Here is a 23,093-nt window from a genome sequence, read left to right on the forward strand (position 1 = left end):
TGGCCAGTGATTCCAGAGCAAACGTGATGGAAAGCCAATAGGAAAGTGAGAGAGGTGGGACCTCGCATTTTTTTTTGCGTATAAAAGGCCGGACGAACATGACGGCATTTCTTTCTCAAGATGGCCGAATGCATGGAGGTAGGTGTTGAAGGGGGTGTATTGGGTACGGGAACAGAGGGGAATGGCGTTCCTGCTTTTTCGCCGATTGGAAAGTAGGACAGCTTTATCCGGGACGCGGGAGCGACAGGGCGGGGAGGCGGGGGCCTGGTGGTGGGAGGGGCGGCGGCAACTCAGTGGATCGTTCGAGGCGGGACAGCGCGGCGGCAAAATGGCGGTGGCGGCGGCGTGTGGCCGGACACCTGGTTACCACTCCCGGGGGACGGAGAGAGGGGATTGAAGGGACTGGGTGAATCATTCTTACTGGTTGGGTGCAGATGAAAGACCACACTCACCCATCTGAGGGGTCTTGGTGATTGGGGGGGGGGGGGAATACAAAATACGCGAAGGCCCGAAGGAGAGTGAGTCGCCGTCGACCCTTCCGAGCTATCATCACGTTTTACCCCAAGGGTTGTTTGCCCCACGTTTCCCACCCTCTCAAGTGATTCCTCGTGTCACCGGCTCGGCCAACTATTGCTTTTCTCCCCGCACCCCTTCACTCTTACTCACCTCTACCTTCCACCCCTTCCACGCTCTGCCCCCCCCCTTCCATCCACCCTCCCCTACCAGCGCTTTCCACCCTCCCTCCCCTCCCACTGTGCCCCTTTCCACCCTCCCGCTCACTGCCCCCCTTCCATTCTCCCACCCCTCCGGCTCTCGGCCTCCCCTTTAATCCTCCTTCCCCTCCTGCTCTCTGCCCCCCTTCCATCCACCCTCTCCTTCCTGCCTGCCCCCTCCATCCTCCCACTCCCTGCCCCCCCCCTTTCCATCCTCCCACCCTTCCCACTCTCTGGACCCTCCATCCCATCCCTCTGTTTCCTCCCTCAGGTCCCCTCCTTCCACTCTCTGGTATCACACTCACTTAACCTACCAAAACCACCATTCACTGTTACCTTCTTCCCTCTGGCCCACCCTTCCCCCCTCCCCCCCCCCACTAGTTTGATCCCTTCCACCCCCACTCCCCTTAGTTTCCTTCCTCCCATCTTCCACTCCCTCCTCACTGTTTCCCACTCTTACCTCTATCATTGTTCACTGTCATTGTCACGGTCACCTACCTTCCCCTTACACTGAGCTCCCATGTTCTCCCGCCCCCAAAATGCCAGCTGCCCATCTCCCCTCCTACACAGCCTACTCACACAAATGCTCCATCCCTCTGCATCACAGTACTACATCTGTTCACAGTTTAATCTTCTAAATTGTGAGCCCAGTTAGCCAGGTATCATTCCAGTTAATACTCCATTCCCTCAATCCTAGTCTGATCCCTTAAGGAACAAATGCTTGGAAACGTGATTGGATTGTTACCTAAATCAGTACTACTACCTATAGTGGCATTGTAGTCATTATCCCCTTGTGCTTGCTTTCTCCATATTCATTCCTTTTGACTATTTCAGAACCTGTTAATAATGCTTCTGTTCTATGTATGTGGCTCCCAAGTCTCTTTGTGCCTCCTATTTATAGCTCTTCATCATTTAGAAATTATTTCTCAGGTGACCTCATCTTTGCCAGCACAGAAATACACTCAGTGGCCACTTTATTGGGTACAGGAGTGGGATTTAGTGTGGACCTCTGCTGCTGTAGCCCATCCACTTAAAGCTTTGACATGTTGTGCGATCAGAGCATCTGCACACTGCTGTTGTAACACGTGTTTATTTGCGTTACTGTCACCTTGCTGTCAGCTTGAACCAGCCTAGCCATTCTCCTCTGACCTCTCTCATTAACAAGGTGTTTTCACCCACAGAACTGCCATTCAATGGTTGTTTTTTACCCATGCCTTTCTTTGTAAACCCTAGACCAGGGGTGGGCAAACTTTTTGACTTGAGGGCCACAGAGGGTTCTAAAATTTGACAGGGGGGCCGGACCAGGAGCAGATGGACGGAGTGTTTTGGTAATACACCTCGTAAGAGAAGATAAAATATCATGGGATATGTAGAAAACATGTGCTTTAATTTCAATTGAAAATGAACTAATGCATTACAACAAAGTATCTGTCTTTGAAGTCCCATGGTATTTAGCTATTTATTGAAATGACTTTTAAAACACTGAAAATTAAATGAATAAAATACAGCTTTTTTTAATAGTAACAGTTATTATTTTAAAGCACTGAAAATTCTGTTATCCTTCAAGATATTATCATCATCACTCTCCTCCTGACTGTCTTTATTTCAAAAACAGTAGGAAATGCAGGTCTACTTGTCCTGCTCCTTCTTATTCAATTGTCCCCTGTGCCAAAACTCAACAACGACCCGCACAATGACAGAACAGTGATAGCGCGCCAGTATGCGGAGCCCGTTATTTGATCTGGAGCGCATTTTTTTATTTTGAGAACGTACGTGCACCTGCACACTATTCATGTCCCATCACTTAACAGAAATGACATGTAACATGTAAGGCTTATTGAAAAAAATATTTTCAAATGTATTTTTTACATAACACAACGAAGAAACTTATTTTTAATTTCAGTGGGAACAGTGTTGTTGGTCTGCCTTTTTAGCCAGTGCATCAAAGTCTGGATCCCCAGCATCACTTTTAAGCCTCCTTCAACCTGCCCCCCTGCGCAGAGGCTCCAAAGCTCTATGCTCGCAAATCCCCGCAGGCTATCTCCCTTAGCCGGAACGCTGGCTAATTGTGAGCCGGTTCGGATGTGCCAGGAAATGGGTCGCCACAAATGTATATAGAGTGCATCGTCTATTGGGAAAACGCCAGAATTGCGGGGGGAAAACGTTAAGGTTTATTAATATAATTTCATCAAGTTCTGCGGGCCGGATTAAAAAGCTTAACGGGCCGCATATGGCCCGCAGGCCGTAGTTTGCCCATGCCTGCCCTAGACTCAGATTTGACATGTTGACATTTGACAGAGATGTTCTTCTGCACACAACTGTTGTAATGTCTGGTTACTATTGCCTTCCTTTCAGCTTGAGCCAGTCTGCTGACTGGTTCTGACCTCTATCATTAATGTGTTTTTGCCCTCAGAACTGTCGCTCACTTGATTTTTTTTTTAATTTTTTGAACATTGGTTGTTTGCCCACCCTATTGATGCAGTCTTTCATCGATTCTATTCTAGTTCTTGAATTTACTGAGTATTTCTGCGAGAAAACAACTCTCAAGGTTGTATAATGTGTCATATGCATACTTTAAATTTACTTTGAACTATGTTAACTCAGTAATTACTTTCCAAACATCTTCCTCTATTTCTCTTCCCTAATGACAACGTTTCATTTTTGGGTCATCCCTATAAAGCATAAAGGGATGTCAACAATAGCAAGATATCACAAATTCAAGCTGTTAGAATTCAATTCTGATATACCAATGTTCAAACATTTTACATCCAAAAGCACAAAAAAATTGAAAATGCCTCACATCCATCCCAGTTTCTAATTGCATTAGAGGAAGTGAGGCCAAGAATAACATGAAGCCCTTAGCCATGCCATTGAAGTTAAAAGCAAATAATATGCAAAATACGTTATTGTGTGTGGCAGCCTTTGCAACAGAGGAAATAATGTACATCATTGGGTAATTCTGGAGTTGGGAAAGGCTTGACAAACTGAATATAGTACTAATAAAATAACAGTACTAAAGAACCAGGTGCCCAGTACTATATTTTACTTGTTTTAAGTAGGACTTTACCCTGCTATAATATTTGGCATAATGATAATGGAAACAGGCCCCCCAGTTGTTCATGCTGAAGCATTTAGACTGCCTATTTCCCATCCATATCCCTACGGTTCATGTACCTCTCCTACTCCTAGTGACATCCTTGTACATTTTCTCTGTACTCTTTCAACCTTATTTACATGTTTTCTGTAGGTAGGTGACCAAACTGCGCCCAACACTCCAAGTTAGGCCTCACCAACGTCATGCAACTTCAACATTGTAAATTCTCTCGATTGGTGCGGCTCCTTTGAACAGAAATATTTTGCACTTCAGCCAAAGGTTTAAGAAATGAGGAAAAATTAAAGCACTTTAGGCTATTTAGCTGAAATTTCCTGTGGGTTATACTTATTAATTAGAAGACACAGGCATCGAAGCATTTTTAAAACTTAAGGGAATCGGCAGGTTGCATGGATTTTTAAGTGCAGGTCACTCCACAAAATTTTCAGGGGAATTTGCAAAGGACACCACATATACTCATCTCAACCAGGGTGGTTAGTGTATTGATCTGGCTATAAAACTCATTAGCAACAGAATAAAATTGTTGCTAATTGATATGCTCAAAGTATTGAATACATGAAGTTCTCAAAATGGCTTGATTGACAGATCACATCCAGCAAAAATCCATATGACTTTCAATTATTTATAACAAAGTATATTTGCTGATATCAATTTGGGGATAGGGAAGTGAGGCAGTGGGTTGTGCTGCCACCTCACATCTCCAAAAACCTGAAGCTTCCATTGTGACCTCCAGTACTGTCTAGCCCTTTCATTGGACATAGAACAGCCCACAGTTGTGCCAACCTTTTAATCTCAACCACAAAGGGCTCTGTTTTTCTTTCATCCATATGCCTATTTAAGTGTCTCTTAAATCTTCCTAATTTGTCTGCCTCTACCTTCACCTCAGGCAGTGCATTCCACACACTTAACACTTTTCAAAAAAAAAGGTCTACCTGATATCCAACTGTGTGGGTTTCCCCTCCCACAGCTCAAGATTTGAGCCAATTTCTACTGTAAGTTGCCCCAATTCTGTAGGTGAGTGGCAAAATCTGAGAGAAATTTCAAGATTCAAGTTTATTTATCATATGTACATCAAAATTTACAGTGAAGTAAGTGCGTTGACAACCAACACATCTGGGTGTATCAACATAGCATACCCACAATGCTTGGCAAAACACGATACTAAAGTAACAGCAAAGCAACAAAACGGCAAAACAAGCTACAAAAGAAGTTGATGGAGGTGGAAGGAGAGTAAAGTGTAAATCGGTGCATGACAGCCAGTGCAACCTAGATGTTCCAAAGGTCCTGTATCTTACTGTAAGAAAGCAGTAGAGTAGGTGCTTTTTAGCCTCTGATTGATGGGCAGGTAAAACAACCAATCATTTGCTGAGTGACCAGTTTATTTGCTGCACCTGCGTATTACTGCAAATATCAAATCAGCCAACCATGTGGCACAAAAGCATGCAGACGTGGTTGAGAGGTTCAGTTGTTGTTCAGCCAAAACATTAGATGGGAAGAAATGTAATAGGGTGGTTTGCTTATCTTAGAAGCTGCTGATCTCCTGGGATTTTCTAGAGTTTACAGAGAATGGTGCAAAAATAATGAAAGAGAATCTAGTAATTGATAGTTCTGTGGGCAAAAATACCTGATTATTGAGAGAGGTCAGAGGAGATTGGCCAGACTGGTTCAAGGTGACAGTAACTCAAAGAACCAGGTGTTACGAAAGTGGTGTGCAGAAGAGCATCTTTGAACACACAACATGTGGAGTCTTGGAAGAGGATGGGCTACAGTTCCACTCCTATGTGTAATAAAGTGGCCTCTGAGTGTATATGCAGCCTTAAATATTCCACTTCTGAACTATACATCTGTTTTCCACCCTTTCAAAAACAAGGAAAGGAAACAAGGAGGCTTGCCTGGCTTTCTACTACTTTTTGTCGTGGTGATGGCCGACGGCAGTGCCTTCCTCAAGAAGGCCTCCATGATGAGCTTGGTCTCGCTCTTTGGGACCGAACTCTTGGGTTACATGTTTGGCTTTGGAATAATTTTGGCTTATTAAGCTAGAATGACAAGAGAACACAAATTGGGGTGTAAATGCCAGTGGTATGGGGGTATTTGCAACTGAGGAAAATTTTAAAGTCAAGCCAGAGTTCTTTTCTGCGGTGGTTCTAGAATGTAAGGTTTTCTCACAGCAAACTCGGGATTATGGTCAATCATTTCTGAGCCTGAACTTCTTTCTGCACTTAATTTGACTTCAGGTGAGCTCACTCTCTGGTGCTCCAGATGGCAGTGCGCCAGCCAAGGCCGAGGCTGAGGACATGACATCCAAGGATTATTACTTTGACTCCTATGCGCACTTTGGAATACATGAGGTGAGTAGTGAGGGGTCAAAAGTATTTTGCCAATGAGGTGTTCAGCGAAGGCCCATTTTTAGCTGAGTGAGAAAGATCATAGGAGTTGTGTTATGTAGCCAATATTTATTACTTACTGACCAGTTGGTGGTTTTAGGCTTTCTCTTTATGGGACAAATAAGAGCTTGTATTGTGCACGCTAGCTCTTGGATTTCTTACATTACATCAGTTTGGGAAAAATACATTAGTCTTAAAGCATTTCAGGATATTGTAATAATGTGACAGTCGTGTGGTTCTGAAGGAATTCCATTTCTAGTTTTGATGTTTGCTAGGACACTTCATATTTTTTTAGCCCATCACTTAATATGACCATAACTTGGGATGGCTAACTGGGAGGTTTTGGTTCCCAGCTCTTCATTTCATGTGATGAGATCATGGCCAACTATCAATAGTCTAATACCACACTTGCAAGAGGATTTGAGTGCAAGTGTCTTCCTCCAAGGGGCTCATAACCTTGTAGGGTTTGGAGGCTTGTGTGCCTTAATGGCCCAGAGAGCTATGTTGGCTGGAGTCAAGGCTTTATGATTTGGTTCTTGGTCGGGTCACCCATAGCAAAGAGTAAATTCCAGGCTTAAGTGGTCCAGCGATCCTCCAGGTTCAGAGGTTCAGCTCAGAATTAAGAACTCTTGACTGGTAAAATAAAATAGTTAGGGAACAGAAATGAAGAATCCTCTATCTGCGTGTGACAGGACAGACAGAGATGGAGAACCTTCACTGCTGCCCTAAGTGTAATGGGCAACAAGTATAGAAGTGTCTTGCTCTATAAGGCTTTGGTGACATTCCGTCTGAAATATTGTATGCAGGTCTGGTCGTCTGACCCAGTGAGTGATGCAGTTGTGATCAAGGGAGTGTAGCCAAAGGTCACCAGAATTTTAGCAATGTGGTCTTGTTGAATAAAGAAAAGCAGATTGTCTTCCTCTAGACACCAGAGCAGTAGTTCCTGACCTTATTTATGCCATAGACTCCGACCATTCACTGAAGGGTCTGTGATCCCCAGTTTAGGAACTCCTGATTTAGAGCTTAAGAGAATATGGTGATGTTAATTAACTGTACAATATTCTAATACGGCTTGATGGGAGAAGTGAGGATTATGTTTCACCTGAAGCGATGGTCATGGTCTTGGAATAAGGTTTGGCCCCTTGGGACAGAGATGACAAATTTTTTCACTTGATGGGTGATGTGTCTTTGGAATGAGCTTCCCAGGAAGGCTGTGGAGGCAGGAACTGACAAGATTTATATTATTGGGTATCCAGGATTATGGGATGTAGGGAAGTAGGTCTGTGGTAAAAGACCATCTGTGGTTTAATTGTGCAGCCGTCATGAGGGATTGAATGGCCTGATCTTATTTCTTATGTTTCTGTTGTGCAATAGAGAGTATATTTGGAGTCTTCCTTATTTGTGTCAGTGCTTGAGGTTGGCAACAGTGGAGGGTCAAACTGTGCCCTTAGCACTGAGAGCCTTTTGTGACTTTTTCCATTGGTTTTCTCACAGGAAATGCTGAAGGATGAGGTTCGCACTTTGACCTACAGAAACTCCATGTATCACAACAAGCACCTCTTCAAGGATAAGATAGTCCTGGATGTGGGAAGTGGTACAGGCATCCTTTGTATGTTTGCAGCAAAGGCTGGTGCTAAGAAGGTTATTGGGGTAAGGATCTGTCTCAAGCTAGTCTCCTTTGAAGGCGGCCCTGACTTTTACATATGATATTAAACCAAGGCTCTATACAGAGCACCGCCAAAGATACAATCTCCTGGCTTCAATAGCTGTATATAAATCACTTGGTGTTGTTTTAAACAAAGGATAGATAGAGTAACTTTATTTCTTGTTAAACTATGTTACTGTGAAATAGGGGGTGGCTGTGTGCCAACCTTGCTACGTGAGCCCTGGTAGAACAAGGATATGTGGCTTGTTTTACTTGGCAATACATAACCAGCAGACAGTGTATCCCAGGACTTCTGGGTAGGGGGTGGGAGGACAAGTCACCTGCTTGGAACGCTGCTTAAAATGGCAAAGCAGGAATTGAACTTCTGTGTTGTTTCCATGTTTTGGGTAGTTTACTCTGTTTTCCAGTGTTCTTTATTTAGTCTTTGGAATGCTTGGTCATGAGTGTTCAACTTTGGCCAGTTTTACATGGATTCCTTGTACTGAGGCATAGGCTACTGATAGCGGCTCGTCTCTGTCCTGAACCAGTTTTTCAAATGTTCCCAGGTATAGGCCGTTTTGGCATATCCAGGGATGAGGTCTTCAGAGCTTCTGTTAGCAATTCTGTAGCACTGTTGTAGCTAGCCCCATGTCCAGCCCTTTTTTGTAACCGAGCTTGGGACTTCTCATGTGGAGTTATGGACATAGTGTCCTGAATAATTATGTTCATGCTGAAGAATGGGTGTTGTTGCATTTTTGATTTATTGCCTTAATGTCTTTTTCATCAGACTTTCATTTACCAGCTGCCTGTGTTTTGATTTAGCTTGTGAAAAAAACTTTAAATTTTTTTTATGACAGATTGAATGCTCCAATATCTCAGAATACGCTGAAAAGATCATCAAAGCGAACAACCTGAATCATGGTAAGAATCCATAGTTCCCGAGGTTATGGGGTGACTTGTGGAACTCTTGACTTAAAGCAAATACTCCCATACATGTTTAAAAGATCTTTCACAATGTTTTGTGGTCATTGACTGAACACAGTATATATTCTATTATTTTATTTAGAAATCTGGAGAAGGGAACAGGTCCTGCGGCCCACTGAGCTGCACTGCCCAGCAACCTACTGATTTACTCCCTTGTCTAGTCACAGGACAATGAGGTTACCCCACATTCTTCTGAATACAGGCACAGACCATCAAATGCTCTTCATATGACAAGCCATTTAATCCCAGAAACATTTTCATGAACCTCCTTTGAACCCTCTCCAGTTTCAGCACATCCTTTCCTGGATAAAGCACCCAAAGCTACCTGCCCCACACCACCTTCGTATTGTCTGCAATCTGCAACAAAGCCATCAATTCCAAGATTTAAATCATTGACATACAGTGTAATGAGAATCAGTCCCAACACAGACCCCTGTGGGACACCACTACTAGTCACAGGCAGCTAGTCAGAAAAGGCTCCTTTTATTCCCACTCTTTGCCTCCTGCCAATCAGCCACATGTGTGGCATATTGACAAAAGCCTGAAATCCAAGTACACAGTATCAACTGATTCTCCGTTGTCTGTCCTGCATGTTACTTCAAATAATTCCAGCAGGTTTATCAGATAAGATTTTCCCTCGAGTAATCCATGCTGACTACGGCCTATTTTATCATGTGCCTTCAAGGATCTTGAAGCCTCATCCTTAATAATTGACTCCAACATCTTTCCAACCGCAGGTCAGACTAACTGTTCTATAGTTTCCTTTCTTCTGCCTCGCTCCCTTCTTGGAGTGGAGTGGTGTTAGCAATTTTCCAGTCTTCCAGACCCTAGTGATTCTGAAAGATCATTACTAATGCCTCCATAATCTCTTCAGCCACCTCATTCAGAACTCCTGGGTGTACACCATCTGGTCCAGGTGACTCATTCAGACCGATGGGTGGCAATCGAACGGTTCTCTGGAATGGGGCGCCTGTGTTCCTCCTGCCTTAGGTTTTGTGTATATTGTAAAGCTTATACAGACAAAATAAATACTTTATTTATTTCTAAAATGGCAGTTGTGATAGGGCAACAGCTTGGTATCTGGCCAAGAGCTTGTGTACTAATTGTGGCTCTGGGTTTATGGCTGGGACCGGTCTGTTCTCAAATGCTGTGGAGGGGGGCATCATTTAATATCTGATTAAGGCAGACCAGTTTTTCTTTCCCAATGCTGCTAAGCTGAGCAGACATCACAACAAATTACTTTTGGTATGCCGCTTGTTTTTGCAAATGCTTTATTAAGTAAAAGTGCAATGCACCACACAGGTTGGAGGGGGGGGGATTACAAGAGTTAAGTAAAATTTGTAAATTTTGTCACTTGTAAAGTGAGAAGCTAATGGAATGGGGGGGTGGCATGAGCTTGAAATCAAGATTGAATCATTGCTCAGGCTGTCTGGGTGATGCATACTGAGACAGTGAAGGTTAGAAGCTGCTACCTTGGCTTTGTGGATCTCTGGAAGGGTCTGCTTTGTGGTATTGCCTGTAGCAGGATCTCAAGATCCTGTTGTAGAATTACTATCCTGGGCAATGAGATTGTGAAATTGGCTATTACTTCGAACTCTTGGCATATTGGTGTACTATGACAATGATTTAATAAAATTCTATGAGCAGCACTTTCAGTACAGCTTATTCAGTAGAAGTAAAACTTGTATCTAAAGTTACATCATCTTCCCCAAATAAAAGCAGGTTACTTTTCCAAATACAACTCCAAATAAATTTGATTGTCTAATAGTAGAACCCTACAATCCTAAACTAGATCAGAGCTTGCTTTTTGCTCTTTACTCTAATTCAGGGGTTCCTGAACATGGACCCCTCAGTTAATAGCAGATGTCCATGGCATAAAAAGAAGTTGGGAGCCCCTCCTCTGATTGCAGATTTACATCTGTAATGATAGAAGTCCAGATGACAAGTGCATTTTTGGGTGATTGCCATCTTTTGATTGGGTCAGTTATGGGGTAATATCAGCAAATAATGCCTACAAAGGTTAGATATTTTTCACCCCATGATCAGACTGATAGACTAGAGTTATATAATTTGGCAGTCATAGCGAGACTTTGCATTTTTGAAATATTACTTCTGTCTTTCAGTTATCACTATAATCAAGGGCAAGGTGGAGGAAGTAGACTTGCCTGTGGAGAAAGTGGACATTATCATCAGTGAGTGGATGGGCTACTGCCTCTTCTATGAGTCGATGCTGAACACAGTTATCTACGCTCGCGACAAGTGGTTGGTATGTATTGAGACAGAAAGCAGAGTAATGTGTGGGTTCTAGTAGCTCCTTGGAAACAGCAGTCAAGTGAAGTGCGTATGTTAATCTCAACTAGATTTTGCCCCATTTCCTTCATTCCCTGTTTCAGAAATAATGTTAAGCGCAAGATGCTGGAAATCCAGAGCAATGCACACAATGATGAAAAAATTCGGGAGGTGAATATGCAGTTAATGCTGCCATGTTCCTCCATTTTGTACTTTTGCTCAGAACCAATTATTCTGCTTTGATCCAAGGCAGGGAGAGGCTCCTTGAACCTCCCAAGTCTACGAAGGTTCACTGAAATAATCAGTTTAGTAGTTCTACTTCCCTACTTTCCCTGTGTTCCTACAATTTTATTTCCTCGGGTATTGTGCTGACTGCCTTGCATTGATGGGATCTTCCTCTGCCACTCTTGATAGACAGTAACAAACTGTAGCAACAAACTAGTTATCAGGAGCTCAGTGCGTCATGCAGTGTCTGTGGAGGGAAGTGGACAGTTGATGTTTTGGGACATCTGGGCAGGATGAAAAGTTTCAATCTGAAATGCTGTCGAATTCTCCCTATAGATGCTGCCTGACCCACTGAGTGTTCAAGATGCTGGTTAGCTGCGTCTTGACAAAGATTTTTGTTCATTGCCTTTAGCTCCTTAGCCTTAAATTTGTTCCCTTGGATTTCCTAATTCTCCTCAAATGCAAATAATTTCTGTGTCTGCTCACTTGCTTATTTTTGGCACCTCCTCATTTCCTGTTAACCTTCAATGCTCTAAGGAGCAAGGGCCACCAGACTCAAAAAGTTACTTCCCAAAGCAATAAGGCTGATCAACACCTTCACCCATGAACCCACCCCACCACTACTGCATTGTGTTTTTTTTCTACTGCATCACATCAGGAATAACAATCATTTGTTCTTTACACTACTGGAAGTAACATTAAATAATCTTGAGTCTTGAGAACGCAGCCTCTCCTGCCTCTGAACACAAGACCTTCATCCTTAGTGTGTGTTACTCTGGAATTCCATTATCGGTAGAACCCTTTGTCTTCATCCCCAGACCCCAGTCCAGTATATTCTTCCTAATAGAAATGGCCAGCAGATACAATGCCAATTTGTGGTTGTGCAGATTTTAAAACCTTTATAAAGTTTTAAGTTCTGCAATTTCATTTCATCATGTTGCAGAGGTTTGGCCCCAGAGGCACAGCTTCCACGGGTACCTCACTTGCACCAAAGACCACAGCAGGGATGTTGGCTGGATTTTTTTGAGTACGGTGGTGTACATCAGTCCACGAGGAATCGATCCAGCTATCATTGCAGATGTTGCTGAGGTAGTTTAGATCAGAATCAAGTTCATCATCACTAACATATGTTGTGAAATTTGTTGTTTTTCAGCAGCTAGTACAGTGTAAGACAAAAAAATACTGTTACAAAATAAAATAAATTAAATGCAAAAGACCAAAAATGGTGAGGTACTGTTCATGGGCTGTTCAGAAATCCAGTGGTGGAAGGGAAGATGTTTCTGAAACATTGGGTGTGGGCCTTCAGGCTCCTGTATTGCCTTCCTGATGGTAGTAATTAGAAGAGGGCATGTCCTGGGTGGTGAGGGTCCTTGCTGCCTTCTTGAGATATCACCTTTTGAAAATGTCTTAAGTGGTGGGGAGGTTAGTGCCCATAAATGGAGCTGGCTAAGTTTACAAATCCAGATATGCATTAATTAAAAATAGTACATTTGGGGGAATTGGTTGTTTAGCGGCTTCCTTTGATTAAACAACTGTATTCCTCATTTGTGATTGTGATAAATGCAGATGTGTCTTTGCTGACTCATTATTGATTCATAGTTTATCAGTATTCATTTAGGTTATAAGCTAAGGTTGTACTTTCACTGCTGGTGTTCGGGGGGAGTAATGAAACACCTTCATCTCTGGTGGTTTTCATGGCTTCCTACATTACGTCATCCTACTGCCAATCATGCAAGTCCCAGTTGGAGACTAACTACCATCACACTAAAGTGTAGAAAGATTTTTCATTCTTGTTTCCGTACCAATTTTGTTTTACCAATCAAGGTTGTTAACCCTGAGCTGAACCCGGAGGACCGGTGGGCTACTGTTAGTCTGGCCTCTACCCTTTGACCTGTTTGGCATGGGTGACCCTACCAAGAGCCAAAGCATTAAGCCCTAACTCCAGCCAACATAGATCACTGAGGCATGGAAGCCAACCTGGACCTGCAACATATGCCAAGCTCTCCCTGGCCACCTGTTACACACTGATTTAGATAGAGCTCTTATAGACAGTGGGGTCAAGGGATATGGGGAGAGGGCAGGAACGGGGTACTGATTGTGTATGATCAGCCATGATCACAGTGAATGGCGGTGCTGGCTAGAAGGGCCAAATGGCCTACTCCTGCACCTACTGTCTATTGTCTATTGATTTAAACTGAATAAAATGTCATTCATTTCATCCCCAGCGACCAGATGGCCTGATTTTCCCTGACCGGGCTGCTTTATATGTTACAGCCATTGAGGATAGACAATACAAGGATTATAAGATACACTGTAAGTTTACAAAATGTAATGTGTATTTTGTCGTCTTAGAGACATTCTGCTGTTGAAATACTGCTCAAATGTATTCACTTACATAAAACAGCATGGCTAACTCCTACACAAACGGCAACTAGGGATGAGAGTTTTGATTAACTGAAACATTGAAGAATTATCCAGGAACTCAACTAGTCTACCTGCCTGCACTGTAGTCATTGGTCAATGGCATATGGGTGACTTGTCAGCAATGATGTCCATATGTAAATCCTGCCCATTGTCAAGAATGCTTGATAGCTAGAAACCTTCCTTCAGGGATACTTGGATAGGCTGGGTGAGTGGGCAGATACTTGGCAGATGTCATTCAATGTGAATAAATGTGAAGTTATCCACTTTGGAAGCAGGAACAAGAGGGCAGAGTATTGTCTGAACGGTGTAGAGTTAGGTAAGGGAGAAATGCAAAGAGACCTAGGAGTCCTAGTTCACCAGTCAATGAAGGTGAATGAGCAAGTGCAACAGGCAGTGAAGAGGGCAAATGGAATGTTGGCCTTTGTTACAAGGGGAATTGAATACAAGAGCGAGGATGTCCTTTTGCATTTGTACAGGGCCCTGGTGAGACCACACCTGGAATATTGTGTACAGTTTTGGTCTCCAGGTTTAAGGAAGGACATTCTGGCAATTGAGGAAGTGCAGCGTAGATTCACTAGGTTGATTCCTGGGATGGCAGGGCTGTCTTACGCAGAGATTGGGCTTGTACACGCTGGAATTGAGGAGATTGAGAGGGGATCTGATTGAAACGTTTAAGATAATTAAAGGATTTGATAGGATTGAGGCAGGAAATATGTTCCAAATGTTGGGAGAGTCCAGTACCAGAGGGCATGGATTGAGAATAAGAGGTCAGTTATTTAAAACAGAGTTGAGGAAGAGCTTCTTCTCCCAGAGAGTTGTGGAGGTGTAGAATGCACTGCCTCAGAAGACGGTGGAGGCCATTTCTCTGGATGCTTTCAAGAAGGAGCTAGATAGATATCTAATGGATAGGGGAATCAAGAGATATGGGGACAAGGCAGGGACTGGGTATTGATAGTGAATGATCAGCCATGATCTCAGAATGGTGGTGCAGACTCGAGGGGCCGAATGGTCTACTACTGCACCTATTGTCTATTGTCTTCCCAATTTTATGTGAGGAGTATACTGTGGAAGTTCACATTCTCAGAGCACGTGTTTCAGTATAGAAGTAAGGCAGCCCCAGTGACAATGAAATGATTGCATGCTATCTGGAGATATTTTAAGACCTTAAGATGTAGGAGCAGAAATAGGCCACTCATCCCATTGAATCTACTTTGCCATTCCATCATGGCTGATTTATTATCCCTCTCAATTCCATTCTCCTCCCCATAATCTTTGACACTCTTGACTAACCAAGAATCTCAACTTCTGCTTTTGATTTGGCCTCCACAGCCATCCGTGGCAATGCTAGAGATTCGCTGCTCTCTGGCTTAAGACATTCCTTGTTATCTCTGTTCTCAATTTTGAGGCTCTGCTCTCCAGTCCTAGACTCATCACATTCACTGTATATTGGCTGTTCAATATTTCTCTCTCCCCACTGCCCCACCCTCCCAAACTCTAGCGAGTGTAGTCCCAGAGCATCAAATACTCAATTCCTGGGGTCACTCCCATGAACCTCTTCCAGGCCTTCTCCAGTGCCACCACATCTTCTAGATAAGGGGTCCAGAACTGCTCACAATACAAGTGTGCCTTATAAAGCATTACATCCTTGTTTTTGTATTGTAGTCCTCTCAAAATAAATGCAACATTCCATTTGCCCTTACCACTGATTCAGCCTGCCAGGTAAACTTCAGAGAATCCTGCACAAGGGCTCCCAAGTGCCTTGAATTTTCTCCCCATTTTGACCATACACTTCCCTATGCTATATTCCATCTGCCACTTTGCCCATTCTTAAGTTGGCCAGATACCCTGCTTCCTCAGTACTACCTGCCCTTCCAGCTATCTTCATATCGTCTGCAAATTTGGCCATAAAGCCATCGATTCCTTCATCCAAGTCATTGAGATCCAACATGAGGACTGAAGGAAGGTCTGGATGGGCTGGTACTGTTTTTTTCCTGGAGTGCAGAATGCCAACCAGTAGCCTTAAAGGTGTATAACATTGGGTTATGATGACTAGTTAGTCTTTACCGGTGGGGGGGGTCTAAAATCAAGAGGGCACAGATGTATGGTAGGAGGGAGAAAATTTAAAGAGAATGCGAATGACAGGTTTACCCCTTCCAGGGTGGGTAGATTGTTTAAAAGACATTTGGACAGGTTCATGGATAGAATATGGGCAAATGGCTCAGGAAGATTTGTTGGGCTGAAGGGCCTGTCCAAACTGTATAAATGGGGTGGCATTGTTGGCGTAATGCTACGACTGCACCTGTGACCCGGGTTCAGTTCTGTTACCATTCATGAAGTGTTTGTATATTCTCTGCATGACTAGGCGAGTTTCCTCCCACATTCCAAAGACATCCCAGTCAGTAGACTGGGTAGTGGGAGCCCATTGGACTTGAAGGAACTGTTACTGTGCTAAGTAAAAAAAAACATCATTTACGGTTAAAATTAACAACTATTTTCCTTGCTAAAGGATAGTCATAGAAAAGTACAGCACAGAAACATGCTTCAATTCATCTAGTGCGTGCCAAACCATTTAAATTGTCTACTTCTGTTGATCTGCACCCATAACCCTGCCATTCATTTACCTATCTAAACTTCTGTTATGTTGAAATCTACTTGTAAGCACCACTTGGGCTAGCAGCTCATCCCAAACTCACCATTCTGTGTGGCGAAGTTTCACCCCATGTTCACATTAAATTTTGACCCCAGGCTTCTATTTGTAGTCCCACCCAACCTCAGTGGGGGGGGGGGGGACGGACTGTTTGCATTTACCCTATCGATACCCCTCATAATTTTGTATATATTTATCAAATCTCCACTCAGTCTTCTACATTCCATGGAATAAAATCCTAACCTTATAACTCAGCAATATCCTTGTAAATTTTCTCTGCACTTTCTCAACCTTATTTACATTTTTCCTCTTAAGTAGGTGGCCAAAACTGCACACAACACTCCCAAGTTAGGCCTCACCAAAGTCTGATTGGATAGTGGATTTCTGGGCACTCTTGCCTAAGCAGCTTTCATTGTTTCAAGTTATTGACTGAGATTATCATAGCACATGGAGCAGAATTGGTTATGGGATTTAATGATGAAATGGCCTTTACATTGCTAAATGCCAGTTTTTGTCCACAGTGCGTGGATATTCATAGTGGAACTGATAATGTTCAGTAATGAAAATTATTTAATTTTGTTGTGTGTGTATTTCCTAGTTATTAGTGCACAAGCTGGTAATTTGAATCCAAGATGTCTAGGAATAAATTTTAAATGTTACAAAACTGGTTTTACGTTTAGTACTTGTAGGTGGTGTGAATCTGCAAGGATGGAATTTTATACTCAGTGGCAATCTGTCCCTTTCCCCCCTGCAGGGTGGGAGAATGTCTATGGTTTTGATATGTCCTGTATCAAGGATGTTGCCATCAAGGAGCCACTAGTGGATGTGGTGGATCCTAAGCAATTGGTGACCAATGCCTGTCTCATCAAGGTTAGTAAGTGTGTTTTCTATATTTGTAAGTCCTTCTGGACACGGGGAGATTGGGGTGTAAAGGTAAATTGATTAATGGAACTTCAGTGCATCTATGAGAACTTCTTAAGGGAAATGGTTGTTCTGCTTTTGAATGGCAATCAGACAGCCTCTGGCTTGGATTTAATAAAAGATGTTGGGGAGGTGAGACTGTGTGGCAGAGTATATTTCTATGGTTCAGCTACTGAATTGTCTTTCCATTCAGGAGGTGGATATTTACACAGTGAAAGTAGACGACCTGTCCTTCACATCCCCTTTCTGCCTTCAAGTTACACGCAATGACTACATCCACGCGCTAGTAGCATACTTCAACATTGAGTTCACCCGCTGTCACAAGAGGACAGGGTTCTCGACAGGTAATCAAACGGAGCTTTCAGGTTCTTGTATCATTTCAGACTGGTTAAAATTTTGAAATTGCATTATGCTGGGCGGTGGGGCAAGCTGCTGACTAGAGTAACTTTTTCAAAATTCTTCCAATTTCTCTCTTCCAAATTTCACCACATACAGCCTTTGTAACCTTTGCTCTCTCTGACCTTACTGACTTTCCTATCAGTCTCCTACACTCTACATCTGCTCTGTCTATTCTATGTCCCTGACATTGATCTTCACTGTCAGCACATCAGTTGTCTTTTAAATATTTACCACCCTTCTTTATACTCCCTAAACTGAGTGGGGGTAGGCTACTAGGCTCCTCAGCCTACTTCACCGTTTAGTGAAATCATAGCTGATTAGATTGTAGCCTCAGTTTTACATTCCTCTCTACCTTCTTTGATAATCAAGTATCTTTTTACCACCACCTTAAATTAATGCGAAGATTTTCCCTTGTCTTTCTGTTTAAGGAAGTGTTTCAAAGGCTGTGCAATTGCTCTCTCTGTTTTCTAGTCCCAGAGGTCAGCTGTGCAACATTTCTTCTGTGCTCTATAGACACAGGCTGAGTTACATGGTTCCTCTTTGAGGGCGTTGTCACCCTATTCACTCAGCTGCAGTGTTACCAAGTGCACACGGTAGCGTGGTGATTAGTCCAACACTGATGCATTTCAATTACAGCAGCATCTATAAAGGGGTTGTACTCCTCCCTGGTTCTCCGGTGCTCCAGTCTCCTCCCACAGTCCAAAGATGTACCAGTTAGTAGGTTAATTGTTCATTGTAAATTGTCCCTTGATGAGGCTAGAGTCAAAATTGGGGATTGCTGGGTGGCGTGACACGAAGAGCCAGAGGGCCTGCTGTATTTAAATAACGGTGGACTGTCTCCCTGCTGACAGTTGGAATATTTGTGCTGATGGTATAACCTGCCTGTTTAATTGCAGCCCCTGATGCCCCTTACACTCACTGGAAACAGACCGTTTTCTACATGGAGGACTATCTGACAGTCAAACGAGGCGAGGAAATCTTTGGAACGGTTGGCATGAAACCCAATGCTAAGAACAATGTAAGTGGAGAAAGTATCAGAATGTGCACAAAGGTCCCCTGTATTTAGAGCACAGTGTGAAAGACACAAGATGTAGAGGTGCTGGAAAGGGTGCCAGATAATATTTTACAAGAATAGTCTCTGAATGAGCCTTTGTTCTGGACAGGATCTGAAAGATGGAATGCTGTTGGTTTGGAACCTCTGCTATTAATCCATGTGAACATTGGCAACAAGTGATGAACATGTTTCTAGTGAGCACTGGGCAGTTTTCTGTACTTAGGGAGACTTTATACCACAGGAGGAGTCTGATCCTCTTGTCAATTTTCCCCACTTGCCTTAATTTGATTCCCTCTGTGTCTCAATATCTGCAGCACTCTAGTGGGGAGAATTCCTAAGTTTTGCAATCCACTGATCTTTCTTATTCCTAAATTGTTGATCCTTGTAGTACTGAGACTGGTTGTTGGTACATTCACCATTTCGGTGGTGTCGAAGTAACTGTCGTCATGGATTAATAAAATAATGAAAGTGACTGGGCCCAGAACATGTACACTGGTACAACTCAAGCATTCCTTTTATTTAACTTATGATCGAGGAGAGCATCATGGCCCTCTGTAACCTGCTGTTCTTAAGTCTGAACAGAAAGCTGTTACAGCAGTTGGGGATCCTGATTATTGTAAATTGTACATTTGAATTCCTTGCAAAGTCGATCATTCTTGATAAGAGTTGTTAAAAGTCAATCAAAACTTCAAGGAGATAGCTGATATTTTGAAGTTAGTAAGAACAATAGAGCTTTCATTGCTGGGTATGTTTCACATCCTTCTGTTATCTCATCTGTCTCCTACACTCCCTATTGTGTAAAGCATAGGTTCCCAACCTTTTTTTTGCCATGGACCCCAGTAAAGGAGCCACTTTTGTAACGGGATGCAATGTCTTAGGAAGGTCTTCCTCAAAAAGTTTGACTACAGAGGCATTACCACTTTGACTTGAATGCACACTGCCAGTGTAACTGGTCTGTGGTAAGCTGAGATGTCTCCGGCAGACTTGACTACAGCTGCCCCAAGCTATCTTTGCCTTACTGCAACTCTCACAGTGGTGGGAAGAAGCTGCCTATCTGCTCAGTTAAGCTTGTATATTTCAATAAAGTGGAGAAAATATTAATATTTGCAACTTTCTTTCCCTCCCCAGCGAGATCTTGACTTCACCGTTGACATCGAATTCAAAGGACAGCTGTGTGAAATGTCCAGTTCCATTGACTACAAGATGCGTTAGATCCACCTCTACCCGCCCACCCCTCCAGCCATACGCACCGTCCACATCGTACCATTTGCAGGCTCAATTGCAACTACTGTAGTATCCGATATGTAGATAATTTTGTTTTTCAAAGGAAACTGCTATTTGGTTGTGTGACTGACTGTCCTCCAAATTGGTTGACCTCCATCGGCATGGCAACTGGCCTGTGAAGTGATGGGAGAAAGAGGACGTCTAGAATTATAGTTGCCATTTGAGTTACTCTGAAACCATTCTTAGGCTGCTTTATTGTTTTTGATTGCTTTTCAGACAGAAACATTTGAATGCAAATGTATGATACTAATCTATCTTTGTGGGGGAGGAGGGGTTAAGATCTAGGTTATTCCATGAAAAGAGCTGTGATTTGTTTTAAAAGAATGGTACTTCAGTTTTCTGCGAATTCTTTGATTTGACAAGTCATTCATTCATCAACAAAGCGATTCTGGCACATCTTTACAAGTGGATCTTAGTTCTGCGTAGATATCTTTGGGACCTTGTTAACTGTTTGGAGAACTGTTGTATAGTGGAGAGCATCTCAACATGCAGTATTATGAAGAAGAATTTTAACTGCAGAAACCATCTAGCAAAGGAGGTAGGGTAAAACTGAGATCTCAAACAGCTGGGCAAATGCATTTGAAGTAAGGAAGAAGTTGATGATTATTAGTCATTTTCTGAGCTGGTTTCCAGTGTGCAGAACCCTGAGGCCCACCTGCCACTTGCCTCCCCCCGCCCCCCTTTAGTTTGTGTTACTGATAACATCTTGGGTTAAAATATTACTTACTACAAGACACTCTATTGTTAATGGGGTCATAATGCCCTGAGGTTACATGTGAGAAGCTGCTGATTTCTTGTTCGCTCTGATTAATTGTCTGTCCTCTTTTTAAAAAGTGTTCAGCATAACCACATTTATTTTCAAGAAATTAAATAATTTCCCCCCAGTGACTTGTCCAATCATTAAATCATCAATATTTTGAAATCATCCCACTTTTTTTTTAAACCGTTATCTTTCTCAAGGAATTGCCTTGTGATGTTAGTAGTAACTCCGTGACTGGAGTCTAATGCATATCCGTATTGTTACTCATTTATTCCCTGCATGTGGAGCCTCCAGGTCTGAATTTCCTCGGCAAAGGTTTGTGGCAATGTGCTTTGCCCCTGATATTGCAACGGACATTACTGTGAAGCATGGCACAGCCAAGTCAGAGATTTCATAATCGTAATTACCTTGGCAAAGTAAAATGTTTGGTCGATTCGAGTTTGTTGCATAGCTAATTGGTTATCTGTTGTGAAATGTGGGGTGGGGAGAGAAAATTTTGGAGCTTCTTTAAGCAAGGAGGCTCTGTTCAAACGTTTCCTGGGAGCCGGACTGTGATGCCTCATAAAATTTCCACTTTCAGAAGAGTTTTTTTTTAAAAAAAGACAAATGGTTATGCAACCTTTCTTTCTCCTAACACCTGCCCCCCACCCTGAGAAAAATCACCTCATTATTTCCTCCCAACAAGTGTACTCACATTTGGCAGCTTGTATTATATTGTAACAATATAAGAAAACATTGCAAAGTGATCTAATTCTAGCACACACTAGTGGTCCTAATCTGTGTTGTTTTTTTTGTTTAATTCTTTCTTTATAACTTGAACAGTTATATCAGCATAATCCTATTTCCTTAGTGAATCATCTGGAGAAATGGGCCTTTAGTTACTTTTGGCACCCGAGACTAGTTTTGGGCTTAAAACACTAATTTCTTTTTGTCCTTTCTCTAATTGGCCTGGACTGTTTCAAGAGTCAGCCTTAAAGGTGGATGTCATTTATGATTGGTGACTCACCACCCAGCCCTCATTCACTGCATGCACTCTAGTCGTGCTTTCCCTATCTTAACCAGCGGTTACTTTGAGTGTGACCAGTGTTGACAAGCTCCCCTGCTTGTGACAGTGCCCAGTTTTGCTGCCTGCGTTCACTGTCCAGCAAAGGCCACTCCCAAGCTAGAGCCCTGGTTGACTTACCGCTTTATACCTATCACAACTTCAAGTGGCTTGCGCTCATTTTAACTCTACTCACCGCCTGCAACGTGCTGCTTATTTTGGGTTCCGTATAGATTGCGTGGCTCTGGACTGTCATTGTTTTGCAACTACCCAGTTAGACCAATGCCAGTTCCAAACTTATCCTGTCACTTTATATTTAGGCAAGGCTATTCTAGGGCACAGCGTCACTGGCGCACACATGGTCTGGGGATGGGGGGGGCAATAGGGGGTTGAGTGGGGGGAGGGGGGTTGCTGATGTTAGTTGAAGCAAAGTGACATTTTTTCAGTACAAGCCTGACTTGTTAAGCTTGCTGAACAGATCTGCAGATGAAACTAGAAACCAGACTCTGCCTTGCTATACAGGTTTTCTTGATGTGTGGGTATAGTGCTAATGGATATGGACAATGGGAGATATCCAAAGGCTGCAACAAAGCTTGGAATTGGCTGCCAGGACTGATATTCAGATCCTTTGCCAACCGAGGCATATTTCAATGAGTTGATCTACAGTGAGAAGCTGGCAGCATTTTACTTACTGGGGTGCAATTGTGCGTGTCCAGTGCTAACTGAGCCAAGACTGGGGTTGTTTAGTGGGCTGCTGTGACAGCTTTAAAATTGCCTATGGTTCCTTTTGAAATCAGGATCAGACAGGACAGCGGGTTGGGTCGTATCAGATGTTCGTGTCAGTCCTCTGGATTGGGTTAGGATTCCTTTTTTTGTTTCAACAGGGAGAAGGAACTTCATTTCCCCTGCTCCCTGAGCTTTATGGGGCAGTTGCATTTCCAAAGCTTTGTTGCAGTCATGACTTGTACCTAAAATCTTTTTAAGTATTAGTGCATTGGGACTGTCATGTTGGTCTTTTGAACCCCCGAAGTACCAACAGACCAAACTTTGTGGCTGTGTAGTAAATTATGTTTTTTTTATATATGGTGACATTCATTGAGAATAAAAAAAATTGACTTTAACCCTCTTCTTGAAAGTATTTTTTTTTGCTAGAGGACAAGTAATACAGATTCTCCCTAGATCATGGACACCCAACCCAACAAGCATTTGG

At 42.9% G+C, this 23,093-nt stretch overlaps 1 protein-coding gene across 1 annotated transcript; it reads left to right on the plus strand.

Moving 5' to 3' along the window:
• On the plus strand, positions 1-23,004 carry prmt1 (protein arginine methyltransferase 1). Its single transcript, XM_059953450.1, has 10 exons — positions 1-138; positions 6,060-6,173; positions 7,704-7,859; positions 8,712-8,775; positions 10,962-11,104; positions 13,578-13,665; positions 17,178-17,293; positions 17,538-17,688; positions 18,640-18,761; positions 19,926-23,004. Exons 1-10 carry the CDS (start codon positions 121-123, stop codon positions 20,007-20,009), a joined length of 1,056 nt encoding a protein of 351 aa, XP_059809433.1. The 5' UTR covers positions 1-120; the 3' UTR covers positions 20,010-23,004.
• Positions 23,005-23,093: the final 89 nt, after the last annotated feature.

This window comes from Hypanus sabinus, chromosome 29, assembly GCF_030144855.1.
Source record: "Hypanus sabinus isolate sHypSab1 chromosome 29, sHypSab1.hap1, whole genome shotgun sequence".
NCBI lineage: Eukaryota > Metazoa > Chordata > Chondrichthyes > Myliobatiformes > Dasyatidae > Hypanus > Hypanus sabinus.